The sequence below is a fragment of the Notechis scutatus genome, chromosome 3 (assembly GCF_049901735.1).
Source record: "Notechis scutatus isolate UNSWTSFEM ecotype Mainland chromosome 3, rNotScu1.2, whole genome shotgun sequence".
NCBI lineage: Eukaryota > Metazoa > Chordata > Lepidosauria > Squamata > Elapidae > Notechis > Notechis scutatus.
In genome coordinates this window covers 93,097,784-93,113,383 of record NC_142011.1, presented here as the reverse complement: position 1 = coordinate 93,113,383, position 15,600 = coordinate 93,097,784, and the positions used below count along the sequence as shown (strand labels likewise).

General features: G+C 36.6%; 1 protein-coding gene across 2 annotated transcripts in view; it reads left to right on the top strand.

Annotated features, from left to right (window-relative positions):
• The window catches only part of CAMSAP2 (calmodulin regulated spectrin associated protein family member 2), an 88,122-nt gene that overhangs the window by 4,557 nt on the left and 67,965 nt on the right, over nucleotides 1–15,600 (top strand). For both annotated transcript variants that reach the window (XM_026671747.2, XM_087960780.1), the window contains exon 2: nucleotides 15,217–15,476. In XM_026671747.2, coding sequence (XP_026527532.2) covers nucleotides 15,217–15,476 — 260 coding nt within the window. The remainder of the gene's footprint in view (nucleotides 1–15,216; nucleotides 15,477–15,600) is intronic.

The window sequence follows — 15,600 nt, the reverse complement described above, 5'->3', positions numbered from 1 at the left end:
TAGGTACATCCATCTCTCCCCCTCTATCAGTTGTTATCAAAACAGCTGTTTTCCTGTTGCTGATGGCAGCAAGGAGACCAGTTTGTTGCCTTCCAACTAAGTGTTATCAGTTGAATGATGGAGGAAACTGGATAAGTTCTTAGACTTGATATCCTATGAGGATACCTTTGTGCAACGTACTAATTCATGATTTAAATGAACCATGGTTTACTATATCCAATTGCCTGGGTTTGGCAAAACAGATGAATCCAAGCCATTGGATTTAGTAAGCCATGCATTTAGAACTGGTGGCAAAGGGGGTGATTTATGCTGCCCGTTTTCATAATTCGTATAGTGCTAAGCAGTATTAGCATCTTTTGAATGTCTCCCCGGGCTTTATTCTTCAAATCTTTATAGATGTGCAAATCATTGATTTGTACCGTTGGAAATGTTCATGCTTTAAGTTTTATTCCTAATGTCTGGGATAGGCCTTGTAAGATTCTGATGGGCTTCAGATAAGTACATTGAGTCTCTAGAGAAACTCTAAACAAGTAAACAAAGTTTTGGTCCTGACCCTTACAGTGACTTCATTGTAAAATTCCAAAAATCTTCTGTCCCTTGGATGAGATGCCACAAAAAGACTACCTCTGACAGTATATTTTAAAGTATTTCATACAGAGATACAGAGATATAAAGATAGAGATAGGATTATCTATAATCACAATAATGCTTATTGCAATCCTGAAGTTAGGCCAGTATTATTTTTGTACGGCAAATATGGGATAGGCTTTGCATTATTATTTTGAAGTTTTGACTATGCTTATTCCATGATATAAAAAAGTGCCTTGAAGGCAAAAAGAGATACTTATAAAATTAAAAATGAAGTATCGTTCAGTCTGTATTTCTGACTTCTTAAACTGCAAATAAGTTTACAGTAATTGGTGCTCTAATTACAACATAAGTTGACAATGTAATATAGTTTGCTTGATTTTAGTTCACGATAATGAGTGGATTCATCTTTCATGGTTTGGAAATTGTGTTTGATTTGTTTAACATGTATGGATCAAAATAATTGCAATTGAATCAGCAAACCATAGTTAACAAAATTAAAAGATACCCTGATTTGTGTATTTAGCCACTGAAATATTATATAATATTTGATTAGCTTTTGTTATAAATTACTTATTTTGGAAACGTCACCAAGAAACTTTCAGTAATCTTTTGGGTCCTAGCAATCAATATGCGTTCTTCAAATATAATCCAGCAGAGTGAATTGACTTAATGGCTCCATTTAGTTTGCTTTAGCAGAGTTTTATGATTTGGGAGTGTGCAGTAGTGGAGTGACATTGTCATTTTTTTAAAGGTAGGATTTAGATTCAAGTTGCATTGTTTTAATAATGATGGGTCTAGAATATCTTGTGGCAAATAAATTTTCAGAAATTCGACTCTAGGAATACAGTTTTGACTAGGCACTTCATACTGAGTGGGAATTGCTTTAAATTTTGATCAGGAAGCTTGAGTTTGGAAAAAAAAATCTATTATAGCATTACATGTAAAAAAATTAACTGAGTGGCTTTATCTTATAGCATCTTAAAGCTATAATGTCATATAATCTTCCCTTATTGAATTTAATGGGACTCTCTTTCTGAATAGACACATATAAGATCACATATTAGCAGCCCCAAATTGTAGATCCTACTTTTAAGATAGGCATCATCATAGCATACTAACTGAGTAGCAGTGGCGTTTAGCCTTAATGCATCCTGGGCACTCATTGCATTCATTTGTATGTCATGTTGAAGTCAGATGTGACCATAGCATATTTCAGGATAGTATCATGGGTAGTCCTCGACTTGCAACCACAGTTGTGCCCAACATTTCCATTGCTAAACAAGGCAGTGGTTACATGAGTTTTGCTCCATTTTATGACTTATTTGCCACAGTTGTTAAATAAGCTAAGGCAGTTGTTAAGTGAATCATGCAGTCACTTAAGAAAATCTGGCTTTCCCCATTGACTTTGCTTGTCAGAAGGCAGCTGAGAAGGTTACAAATGGTGATCACATGACTCCAAGACAGGACAGCTGTTATAAATACATGGCAGTAGCCAAGCACCTAATTTTGATCACATGACCATGGGAATCAGTAATAAGTCATTTTTTTTCAGTGCCATTGTAACTTCAAATATATACAGAGAGTGGAAGCCGGCTGTCATGCCCCTGTTGGAGACTGACTCCGAAGGAGAGGAGGAACAGCCAACAGGGAGTGAAAGTGTGGCTCTGGAGGTTGTGGAAGAGGCTGGGGAAGGGCAGACGCTGGATGGGCAGTCAGAGGAGACCCAGGCCCAACCCCTCTCCATCCTAGGGCACACAGGGAGGAGAGGATAAGGGAGAGATGGGAATGGCATGGTCTATGGTGGAGGAAAGGGCCTTGATCCTCTTCATGGGCTGCAGCTGTGAGAACTGGTTAAAAGGATGGACATGCGTATGGGCCAGTGCTGGAAACAAAGCGTGGAAATATCTCTAGACTGTCGTTTCTCTCTGAGTTTGGCGTCTGAGTGGGTGTGTTCCGATATCTGTGGACGTCTTCAAGCCCTTGCCTGGTTCCCTTAATTGCTTCAGTGTGGTTTGTGTTGTTTTTACTCTTTATAATTTATAGGCATTTTTAGTTTAAATGGCATTTCCTCCTTTTCATAACTGCTTGTGGGGGAATTTTTTGTCTCCAGTCAAGGATATTTGGAGCTTTGAAGCAAAGTGAAGGAATAAAAGGGGTTTCATCTGTTTTTTTGTGACTGTGTTTATTTTGTATCCCACCCTGGGTCATTACACCGGCATTGCACCTGGCCAGATATGAGGCATTGCAAAATGATGCAAAACCAGCAGAGGACCCCAGAAAAGCCAGGTAGCCAAGAGATGCTGGTGTAAAGATAGTTCACTCCCCATGGTGCATCAAGGTTAGACGTGTAAGCACCAAACAGCATGAACTAGCAATCTAGGCTCTCAGGACTGCATTGGGTGTCTAACATGTGTAGATTTCCCTGACATTGCATGCCATACGCTAAATAAATAAAATAATTTGAATGGTCACTAAAAATAAGTTTGTAAATCAAGGATTACCTGTGCTGTTTCAAAGTACCTGTTTTTATTTTAAAGTGTAATTAGAAGCATAAGCACATTTTAACTTACACAGCAATATCCATAGTAGCAAGCTGTGATGTATCAGAATGACATGTATATAATGACATAATCATTCTGATGTGATTTATGTCACAATGTTTATTACAAGTATGTACCCCGCAGAATTTACACGATGACATTATTGTATACTTGCCATCGTTTGCTCCCTTTTTGATGCCTGTGTGACTGTGTGTGCCTGCATCTGGATGAAACAAATGCTAAATCCATTGCTAATATAAATACTTCAGCAACCCCATAAATAATAAATAGAAATTGTTTTCATTTATCAGAGATTTCTCACTTTACAGCATGACCTATCCAACCTATCCCATTGATAGGTTAATGCTTTCTATTGAAGCATTACATTTGAAATTAATTCTCATTGCACCTGAAATAACAAGGGACTTCCTCCTACAATCTAATTACTTATGTGGTAGCTTAAAATCTGGTAGCATGAAAGAACAAAGGATTTTGGACAGTGCTTATGAAAACAAGTCTAGGACTAAAAGTTAAATCTTAATAGAATGGCTCACATTCTTTTCAAAGAACTCAGGAGAACTATAAAGCTAGATTCACAGATCCATGATGTGACTTGCTTGGCTTTAACCAAACATGCAGTTTGAATTGAGCTACTGTTGTTTGTAAATCATGTTTTAGAACTCAGCTAGTTTGCAAACCTTGCCAGCTGCGGGTATATATACAATAAATATTTTATTAAGCTAGTTCTGGATTAAAGCAATATGTGAATGTGACCATTATAAACACAAGGAAGCATTTCTTCCACAGACAGACATGTCTTAATTGGTTGCATGCTGGCATGGCTTTTGTATTTCTAGACCTTATATAACCCTAAACTAGTTTCAGAGGATTTATTAACTTTATTGTCAAATCTGTTATGTGTTCTATGAAGGATCCATTTGACACAAGGTTTTAAGGGCTGAACTAGACAGGATTACCTGGTTCACATATTTCACTGGGCCATTATTTGCTTAACTGTAGAAATGTAACAACTGAAATCCATGCATCTGGAAATTGCTTGTGTTGCCACGACAAGGCAAATCATATATTGTAAATCATATTGTGACTTAGAACAGTTTTTCTCAACATGATGCCTTTCAGAAGACCACCAACCAGATTAAGACTACTCACATTACGGTACCTTTGCTATGACTGCAACGTAATCTGTGTTGGAACTACAATTCTCAAGAATTCTGCAGCATACTCAGTGGAGAAATTCTCAGAGTTGGTCTCCTAACATATTATGAAGGGCATCAGGTTTAGAAAACTAATGTAGACCTCTGATGATATCAGGAATAGAAACTTCCATATATAAGAAGAAGGCTTAAATTCATTCCCCTGTGCAGCATTTCTGAATTTTCTTTTCCCAGAAAAGATACTTATTCACAGAGGATGTCCTGCTATTAGGTCTAATATGATTCCTAAAGCCTGCAAAAATTAATATGATGGAGTAGTTTTAAGTGTCATTAGTAAGTTTTCTTTCTCCAAAGGATTTGTTCTGCCTGTCATTTCAAATAACTTGTTTAAACCAGTTGCATAATAATATACTTGAGTTGTCTAAAAGTTTTCAGCTGATTGAGCAAAGTTTCAAAACAAAGGATTTCTGCGTAAACTAAGGGAGACTTCTAGTGGCATTTTATTATGCAGGAATCTGTGTACCCACTGTTGATTTAAATAAATTTATTGATGTATAAAATTGTCATCAGTCCAGCCAATGTAGAATGTTGGACAGACAGATTAATTTATACAATGAAGTAGTTAGTTTGCCACTTATTCAGTTTTTCAGGCTTATTCAGTTAAGTTTGGGACATTTACAATCATTCTTTGTAATAACAAAAGGTATATCTGTTTGCTTCCTGACTTCTTGAGATGCTTATGTTCTCTTGCTCTGGTTCCCTTTTTAGATGAAGGTGGGGGTTGTTCTGAGATGAAGATATTCCTGTATCTATCTGTCCTTTCCATCTGAACAATCTTCTGCAGTGGTTTTGTCCTTGACTAACTGCTTGAGGTCAGCCATTTGCTGAATAAGGAGGACCACATTGAATTTCAATCCAAGTGAGACACGGTTATTTCATGGCCCTTAGCTCTGCTCCTGAACAAGGAATCATGGGTGACTGTGGGGGAAAGGGACAACAATTTATGATGTTGCATTGTGACATCCTAACATGACTTGTGCAGTTGCATCAGGCATCGTGTCACTGCATAATTGCAACATTTGCATGATATACAGGTAGTCCTCAACTTAATAACAGTTCACATAGTGGCTGTTCAAAGTTACAAAGCACTGAAAAAAGTGAGTTATTACCATTTTTCACACTTATGACCATTGCAATATCCCCATGGTCATGTGATCAAACTTCAGATACTTGACCACTGACTCATATTTATGATGGTTGCAGTGTCCCGGGGTCATTTTTGCGACCTTCTGACAAGCAAAGTTCAGTGGGGAAGCCAGATTCACTTAATTACCATGTTATTAATTTAAGAACTGCAGTGATTCACTTAACAAGTGTGGTAAGAAAAGTCGTAAAATGGGGCAAAATTCACTTAAGAACTGCCTCTCTTAGTAACATAAATTTTGGGCTCAATTGTCGTAAGTTGAGGATTACCTGTAATGGTGCGCATCTTTTTAACACTACTGTGGCATATTACAGATGACTGTGCAAAGTATAGAGATGAATGGGATTCTCTAGTCTAAATAATTAGTATGCTCTTTTTACTATCCTGGATCTTAAAACTTCTCCAGAGTTTACTAGTGGAACCCATAATCTTTTTTAAAAAAAAGTATTCAGAGGGATCCATTATATATAATCTGCTTCTCCATATAAAATAGACTAAGTAGAGTGCAATCAAAAGATAGACATAAAGAAGCAATAATTAACTTTTAATTACTAGGCGCCCTGAAAGCCAATGTGGTGTACTGGATAAGGTATTGGCTGGCAATGGGAGAGGCAGTTTCTGTCCTCCTTCAGCTGTAGAATCTCACCAGGTGAAGTTAAGCCAATCACCTGTGGCCTAAATACCTGTCAGGATTATTGAAATGGAGAAGACTCTGGAGAAGGAAACATTATGTATGTCATCTTGAGTTCCAGAAGGAAAACAACATATAAAGGCATGTAAATCTTATAAATAAAATAAAAGTATAGTGAAGCAGGAGCATTTGATCTATTCTGGATGATCAAACTCATGCTCCAATTTCCTATGGAATTTCTATATTGGTCCAGTATGGAAGTATTTTAATATGATAATGTTACTTGCCCTTGAAATAAGTTTGAATATTCGTATTTGGTTTCAATTTGGCAGCTGTATTCATTTTTTGAATTATCCATAGAGATATTTAGAATTTTTATAGTGCAACAGACATACTAATTACTCATTTTATTTCTGGGTTGAATATGATATGTTTATATCCTAATTACGATATATAGCTTGGGTCTTAGATGCTTAAGGGAAGACCCTGTTCCATCTCTGCGTTACTAAATCACAAGATATAATGCAGCAGCAACATGTTATATTGCCAAATGCTACAAGTAAATCTTTTTCAGTGACTCTAAATAGGACTGAGAATGCAAAATGTGCTGAAAATTAATAGTACTTCAAACTTCACTTATCTTCTGAAAGTGTGTGTTTATATTTATTAGGTTTTTTCCCCCATTTTTCCCCAGGATCTCAAGGTAATATATGTAGTATTCCCTCCTCCATTTTCCCCCTTACAACAAACGTTCTGTGAAGCACCTAGGATTACATTGGGGTGGGGAAACAATGGCCCTTTTATGACTTGTGGACTTCAACTCCCAGAATTCCTGAGCCATGGAGTTGAAGTCCACAAGTCATTAAGGGGCCATCGTTCCCCACCTCTGGATTACATAATGAGTTTCCATTGCAGAGTTTGGACTTCAAACTAGATCTCCTAGGCCAGGGGTGTCAAACTTGCCTCATGACAGCGTCATCACGTGATGTATCATGACTTTTTTCACCTTCACTAAACCAGGCATAGGCATGGCCAGCACGTGACGCACATCCAGCCTGCGCTTCATGAGTTTGACAGCCCTTGCCCTAGGCCCTAATTTGGACCTTAACCCAGTGTTTCTCAACTATAACAACTTTTAAGATGTGCAGACTTCCAACTGCAACTGGGGGAATTCTGTGATTTGAAACCCACAAATATTAAAGTTGCTAAGGTTGAGAAACACCATCTTAACCATTACAATACTCTAGAACAGGGGTTCCCAACCTGGGTGCTCGCCTGGGGTGCAGATGATATTCCAGGGGGTGCGAGAAAAGTCCAGGTAAATAATAGGATATTGGCTATATGTTGGCATTTTTATTTATTATGCAATGGATTAACTTTGTTTTCATTTTAGAGTTAAGTATCGTTATTTAGTGGCCGACACATACATAGCTGAAAAGATTCAATCCTACCATATATTTAACACATTCAGTAGTTCCTAAAGTCTAAATTTCAGGGGGTGCGAGGTTCGAGTGAAATACCTTTAGGGGTGCGGGGCGAAAAAAAGGTTGGGAACCACTGCTCTAGAACAAGTGTTAGGTACCCTGTAGATGAATTTTAGATACTGCTTCCTTATTTCTATCTTTATATTTGGATCCATCCTTGTGTAGTATATTGTACAGACTGTGTACTGTAGATTTCTCTAAACCATGTGTTTGAAATTTCCCATCAGTTCCCAGTTTTAAACTGCACTGTGGTATGTTGCTTTTAGAAATGGATGAATGGGGGTGATATAATTAGAATATAAATTGAGATGAAAGGAAAAAAATACCTTTCAATTAATTTTATTTGTCTTTGTGAGCAATTTGGTATGGCTGTTCAAAGACCTTTGTTTACTTTTGCACTTGGGAACATTTTGTACTATATCGAGCAGACACATAAGGGAATTGTAGCAGCCCAGCACTGTCATTAAAGGAAAGGGGCTCAACTGAAGGTTACAAGGCTGAGGCAGGAAGAGACTGGAGTTGTTCCATCGCATCTGGACAGGGAAAATGCAGAGCTCCACTCCTAAAAAGAAAATAGCAAAGCTGCCCATCAGGGTATTACAGTAATTTTTGCCGTGCAAACCTTGATTTTTCTTTATGCCAAAACTTCTTTGGGATAGGAGGTTTGGGCTGTCCTTCTATAATCAAGACTTAGTCTGTCCGCGGTCAGTGCCTTCTGAAAATGGAAGGCAAATCGCTTCCTGATGTTATCAACTTATGTCTGGAACCAGCTGGGCTGATAATCATAACCAGCATTATATTTATGGTGAGCTAGATTGCCCAAACCGCTAGTTTAAACTGCTTATCAACTTTCTGACTTCAAAGCTCTCTGGAATAGAGGCGAAATCAGCACAGAGCATTCATTTACCAAATTTAGTATGGACTTCCTAGTGAACTGGGAACTTGAAGTGAGAGCTTGTTCACAAATCCCTCCATGCTGTAAAGAAACTTACTGTAAAATTGCCATTTTAATACCATGTGCAGGTCCTGTTCTTATGAAAATGGAAATAAGAATTCCCGAGTATCCAATATTCACGATGAATATGAATTAGAGATCCATATTTCAGTAAGCTATTTGTTACTCGTTATTTTAAATACTGGATTGTTTCTTCCTTAATGCCAACCCATTAACCTAAAATCAATGGCAACTGCAGGGACTTTTTAAAAAAAGACAACATGGCAATTATGGTAGAGTGATCAAAACCCTGTCTCTTTGTACATTTATGCAACATTGACAGATAGCACTAATGATATTGCCTAGCTGAGTAATGAAATGTCTGCAAGAAACAGCCAAACTTACAGAGCACCAAGGATGCCACATTGGCATACGTACAAAAAGGGGCAGAGCTTCCATCGCACTGTCAAGATCCTCATCTTGATTTTTTTACTTTCCCCATGGACAGTGCTGCATAAAATTTTCATGAAATTAAAAAATGTTACTGATTTGTTGAGCCTGTTGTTCTACCATAAACCACCATTATTATTTATTACAATAATTTGTATGCTGTTCTACTCACCAAGTTTTAGATGGCTTACAGTATGAACATTTCAAAAGCTTGATCTTTATCAAAGCCACATAAAATGGACTGGAGACACAGGTGATGCAGAAATTGTCCAAAATTTATGAACATGAATATTGACTTTAGCTCAAATATAATATCTGAGCTCGAGTAGACATGACAATGCCAAGTATTCAAAAAGAAAAAAAACTTAAAACAGCAACAAAAATTAGGCTGCCTTTCCATTTTCATTCTATTTTGTTAAATAAAAAATATTTTAATAATCTGTCCTCCTGTTTCATATTTAAGGTTTGTTTAATATATAGACCCATCTTGTTTACCTGTATTGTCTATTGAGAATAAATTATAGTATTAAACTAATCTTTTAGGACAAAGGAGGGGGGAGAGCTATTGTGGTTCATTAACACCCTTGTCAGTCAAATCTACAATATTGGAATCATTTGTGAAATATGTTGAAATCAAACAAAGCTGAAAATACTCAAGTACTGAATGTCTTAATTTAGCTTTGCTATCAGTCCCCACTAGAGCATAAAATTGATCCACAAGATCACACACCAGCAGATTGACTATATCAACACACATCAACTAAAATAACAGAATCTTCTTGCAAGTTTGATTGTTCTGTACCTCCTTCCTTCTTATATTCCTGTGACTTGGGGAGGTTTATGTCCGAACTGTTTCTAAAAATTACCTGGAAGTTCTGGAGTTTTAAAAAGTGTTTAAACCACTTTTACCTAGCCCTATTCACCAGACCCTGGATATCTAATAATATCATCTTCCTTATGTGTAATGGATGTATACTTGAAATTCTCATAATTTTTTTTCCAAATGTGTATCTAAGGAAGATTCTATAAGATCACATTGTTTTCACTTAAAAGAGAATAACAAATGTATTCAAGCACACTGGAGGCAATATTTTGATTAGTTACTGCTTATTTTGAAGATAACTGTGTTCCAAGATTTGTGTTCTTTTCCCAAATTCATTTATATATGTGTGCCACTTCAGGTTTCAATTACACATTCCACCGTTGCTATGGAGATTAGCAATTTACTCAAAGTTAGGAGATAACATAGTCAAGGAATGTAAACCAAGCAGAGTCTGTGCAGAAGAAAGCTTGCCTAGGTAGTTTCACTTTCAGTAGGAATGCACAGAAGAGAAGTCAAATCCAGTCAGAATATCAATAGCCAAGTCAGATTTGTCAGCCAGTCCAACATCAGAATTTCATGACCAGGGTTCACAGGAATGACACGCCAAAGCAGGAAATAAGTTCTTTCCAACACAGGAACATGGGTCAGAGCTGCCTCTTAAATCATGCTGTAGTAGCCAACTGTCTTTAATCAAGAGGGTTATTCCCTTGCTTGGCAAAGAGTCTCATAGAATGTTTTTTCTCTGCTCGTTGCTCTACTTGCTGTGCAGGGCTGGGAGGCCTCATGTCATCATCTTAATGCTGGTATGTTTGATGAGTCTCAGATGATTCTTAGCTTTGTGTCTTCTGAGGCTGACATTCTATAGGTTCTGCTGGAGCAGATGCTTCAAAATCAGATTCAGAGACTGAATGCAATGCCAAGAAAGTATGTTAGGCATTAATGAAGCGAAACCAAAAGACTTCAACATTTGAAGGAGAAATCATGCTAAGTCACAACATCTTTACATTAATGAAGCGAAACCAAAAGACTTCAACATTTGAAGGACAAATCATGCTAAGTCACAATATCTTTACATTAAATCTATGGTAGTAAGCTATAGGGCAGGGGTGTCAAACGCAAGGTTTGTGGGCTGCATCTGGCCCACGTGGTGTGCAGATGTGGCCCATAGGGCTTCCCTGGAAACAGCGAAGGACTGGCCTGAAGTGCCTCTGCCAGTGAAAATGGAGTTCAGGAGGCCCATACGCAGGGCTCCAATGCCCCGTTTTTCAGCCGCAACAGTCTCCTGCAATCCTCTGCCAGTGAAAACAGAGTTTATTGGCCCAACCGAGTTCCGTTTTCCCTGGCAGAGGGCTCAGGATGCCACAGGTGCCCCGGACACAAGTGACATCAAGCTGGCCATGCCCACCCTGGCCCCCGAGGTCAAACACAACCCTGATGTGGCTGTCAATGAAATCGAGTTTGACACTCCTGCTATAGGGTAAAGAAAACATGTACATTCAGGCAAGTGCACTTCATTTGGCTTACTTGCATCATCGCATGTTTTTATAAGTGAGACAATACACATCCTTTCATGTGTGACTCAGTGCAAAGTTCACATCTTTGCCTTGAAGGGCTTATGCTTATATTAATTGCAGTGTGTTTGCTTGCATTTTAAGCAGCTTAGTCTTAGGGAGGAGTAGTGTAGCTTTAGTTGTATGATTATTTTGAAATTATTAGCACTCTATTCCTTTTGTTTGTGGAACACACTTTAAAGGACTTGGTTTTAAAAGTGGCATAGGTGTTTTTTAAGTAAAAAGTTATTACCTTTGGATGACCTGTGTTAGCTGCAACAAAAAATTGATGCAAGTCATTTTATATAGAAATCCCAGAGTCCATGCACACTCAGAGCTTACTGAGTCCCCTTGGTAAGTGTTACACTCGTATCACATAATCCTCACTGGAATGAACATCTAGGACGTTATGGGAACCAAAATCATGGCACTAAATATCAAAATCTATTTCAAGTAAATAATTTAGAGAGATTCCCCCCAAACATCTTATAAGATTATTCTTATGCTAAATACTGGCCATATTTTCTTGGAAGGGAGGAATGAAGAGCAAACCTGAAAAGGGGGCAAATTGAAAAGAGGTTCAGGACAAAAAAAAATGTTTACATTTATAATTTTGCTTTACAAAAAAAAATTAAAAGCAAAATTTAAAACTTTATAAGATTTTACATATTCTAATAAATATATATAAAATCAAATACTATATATAAGTTTATTTTATCAACACAATTCAATTTCCATATTTTCACCTGAATGTGAAATTCAGTGGTTGTGCATTCAGTTATATATTTTTGCAATAAAAGTTAAAATGACTTCGTCCTTCAAAGTGGAGAGAAATTGGAGAAAGCAAATATATTTGCAATTCTCATCTTGTTCCAAGTATTCATCAAAAAGAATCGTAAAATGTTTTTCACTAAAAATAATCTTTACTGATAATAACTTGTAGAATCCAAAAGGTGCTTATAAGATATTTATTCTAGGGCACAAATACACATATAAAGATTCAGCTTCTAACAATGGAAGAATTCCTTTTAAGTCTGTCTAAAAGTTTCATAATATTCTATATACATTGTGGAACATTTTTTGTTCATGCTGTTCTATCATGTTTTTGGTGTTTATATAAGTCAGTTGTAAATGATTTGAAAGATTCATGATCAGATTCTTTTCTGCAACATTGTACAGCTTTTTGGGTGAGAAAAGTGTTTTAATCATTTGGCCTGATTATTTTTTCAGTTATTGTAGCCAGTCAGGGGTATTTGAAAAGGCAGATAGTGCTGTCAGAGTTTTAAAAAGTCCTTCAACTTCAGTCTTCAAAGCATCTTCTTAAACCTGTTAATTTATGTAGTAGTTCTGTCACATATAGTTTGTGTTTCTTCATATTCCAGGCTGAAGAGTTGAATTGGCAAGTCATAAATTTAACAAGTAGGCCTTGTTTCCACAGCTGTCCTGTTCTTACTGAAATAGTACTCTGTTTCTATATTATATCACTTCTGACACAGACTCGTAGAATTTCTTCCCCACAGAATAAATCAGCATGTTGGAGAACTTATTACTTTATGTGGTCTCTTTACATACTGGCATATGTGGCATCTTTATTTATTTAATGGAGTGAGTTTCATACAAAACCCCCCTTTTTTCCTGAAGCTGCCATAACCTAGGAGTTTATCAATTGAATTTAAAATAGGTTTTTATTCAAGACTTTTTAATTCTTGAAAGGAGTAGAAAAGTCACTCCAATAGATTGTGGTTGGATAGGGAGAGAGAGAGAAAGAATTTGTAAGAGATGTATATTTTGAAGCTATCTCCCCATCACTACCAATATATAATTTTATTAAAGATGTTTAAATTCTGGACAGAGTTCAGTTGAACTCTCTGCTGGTTTCATATTTTGTATTTCTTATTCTTGCAAATCTTGTATTTATATATTTTATCATTTTCTGCCTCTCAATCCTCATCCCAATTTAAAACAATTGCTGCAAATAACCTTCTCCAATGAACTGCTCCGAGCATCCAACAGTGGGAGGTGCTTAGACTTAGTTCTGATAGGCTGGGCTTGATTGATAGGACGCTCCTCCTCCTCCTCCATGTACTCCTCCTTAGCATCCCTCAGTTTTAGCTCAGCCTTCGTGAGGTAGGCAGCTTGATTGTTCCTTGGCCGGACTAGGAGAAATTAAACAGGTTTGGATTAGAACTTAAATCATTTCTAGATTCTTTTTTCAAAAGACCCATTATTCTGACGGCAAATTGGTAAAGACTGCCATCGGAACACAGATCAGCTCGCCAGAGAGCACTCAGCTCTCAACAACGACTTGACATTGCGAAAGCACTCACAACAACTTGACATTGCGAAAGCATTTTAAAAATTGCTGTAAATAACCTTTTATTTAATATCTTCACCAGACTCTTCTGGAATTGCTCTAAATATCAAACAAAATTCCTTCTCTTTCAATTCCAATACAGCCAGATTCTCTTTCGAACTCTCACTTATGTCTTATTTTTGAGTATTTCTACTTGGTTATTAAATTGTTTTACATTTCCAGACACTTGTTTTACAGAGCTTTGCAACTTTTTAACTTCGTTTTATCTACTCTTTCATCTTTAAAGATCTTTCATTGATTCTTTATTCAAAGCTGTGAATTTGGTATTTGATGAGTATTGATAAGTGATTCAGTCAATTCAATATCAAATGATTTAACTAACTTGCTACCCAGTTTTTAAAAATATTTTTTAAAGTTTACAAATATAAATATAAAAAACTAATACAAACTAAAAGTACAAAAAGGCAAGAGAAATAGTGCAGAGAAAAAGAGATATATATATATATATATATATATATATATATATATATATATATATATATATATATATATATATATATATATATATATATATATATATATATATATATATATATCTGATCTTTGCGTATCTTTTGGAATGGGTTGTGATGCTGTGATATATATAATGGCTGGTAAGCGGGAGGTGTCATCTCTTTTATTCATGCTGTGTGGGCGTTTTTCTATCTCTATGGCTTCTCTGATTATTCTGCTGCTGTGGTGTTCAGTTTATAAAAACTGATATATATATATAAAAACATGACTTCCCCCTGCCTCCAGACAAGTAGAGACAATTAATTTATCATCTTCTCCAATATTTCAATAAAAGAGCTCTTCTTTCTATATCTCATCTCTTATCAATGAACATATTTCTTACATCTATTCCTGGTTAAGCTTTTTTGTCAAATCTTTTTAAATCTTTTATTTCTCTTTGTAATCCAAAAAGAATGTTAACCTACCAAGTGAAATTTTCTTGCCTGCTTCTCAGAAGATCTCTGTTTAGGTGTAATATAGGCTACATTATGGCTGTGAGCCTGATTTAAATTCCCCACTCCCAGTCATTTAACTCACAAGCCAACCAAAAAAAATCTCAGTTTCTGCTCTTTTTCCCAAGGACCACCTGTCTAGAGTACAAGTGGATGATCGCACAAATTTTCCTTTATCCAGCTGGCCAAAATTCACCATCTGGAAGCCAATTTTCTCCATTATCCCCACTTGTTCACCATGAATCCTCTCCAGAAACTTTGAAGCTATCTTTTTCCATTATCATACAACCACCTATTTTACCAAATTATTACCTTCTAAGAAACAAGATAAGTGATTAAGTCTTGGCAAATTTTGCATATAATTTGAATGTTTGCTTAGAATTTAGACATTGATGTTGATATTACAGCAATTATGAAGTCATTAAAATGTATTGTGGATATTTAGAACAGATTATGTACTTGTTCTGAGAATTAGTCATGTTTAACTCAAGGCATGTGTGGTGGTTTTTTTTCCAGAAAATATACCAGATGAGCTTCGAGAACCATTTTATACAGACCAGTATGACCAGGAACATATTAAACCTCCTGTGGTTAACTTGCTGCTGTCTGCAGAACTTTATTGTCGGGCGGGAAGTCTCATCCTGAAGAGTGATGCTGCCAAGCCACTCCTGGGTCATGATGCTGTTATCCAAGCTTTGGCACAAAAAGGCCTCTATGTTACGGACCAGGAGAAACTGGTAACAGAGAGAGACTTGCACAAGAAACCTATTCAAATGGTGAGTGTTGGCATTTCTGTGTTAGTTCTTGATTGTTCCTTGCAGCATTAGGACTCTTAGCAGCACTTCCCCCCAGTTTCAATACATTAGCAAGTAAAAGATGATAAACTGAAAATACAAAATA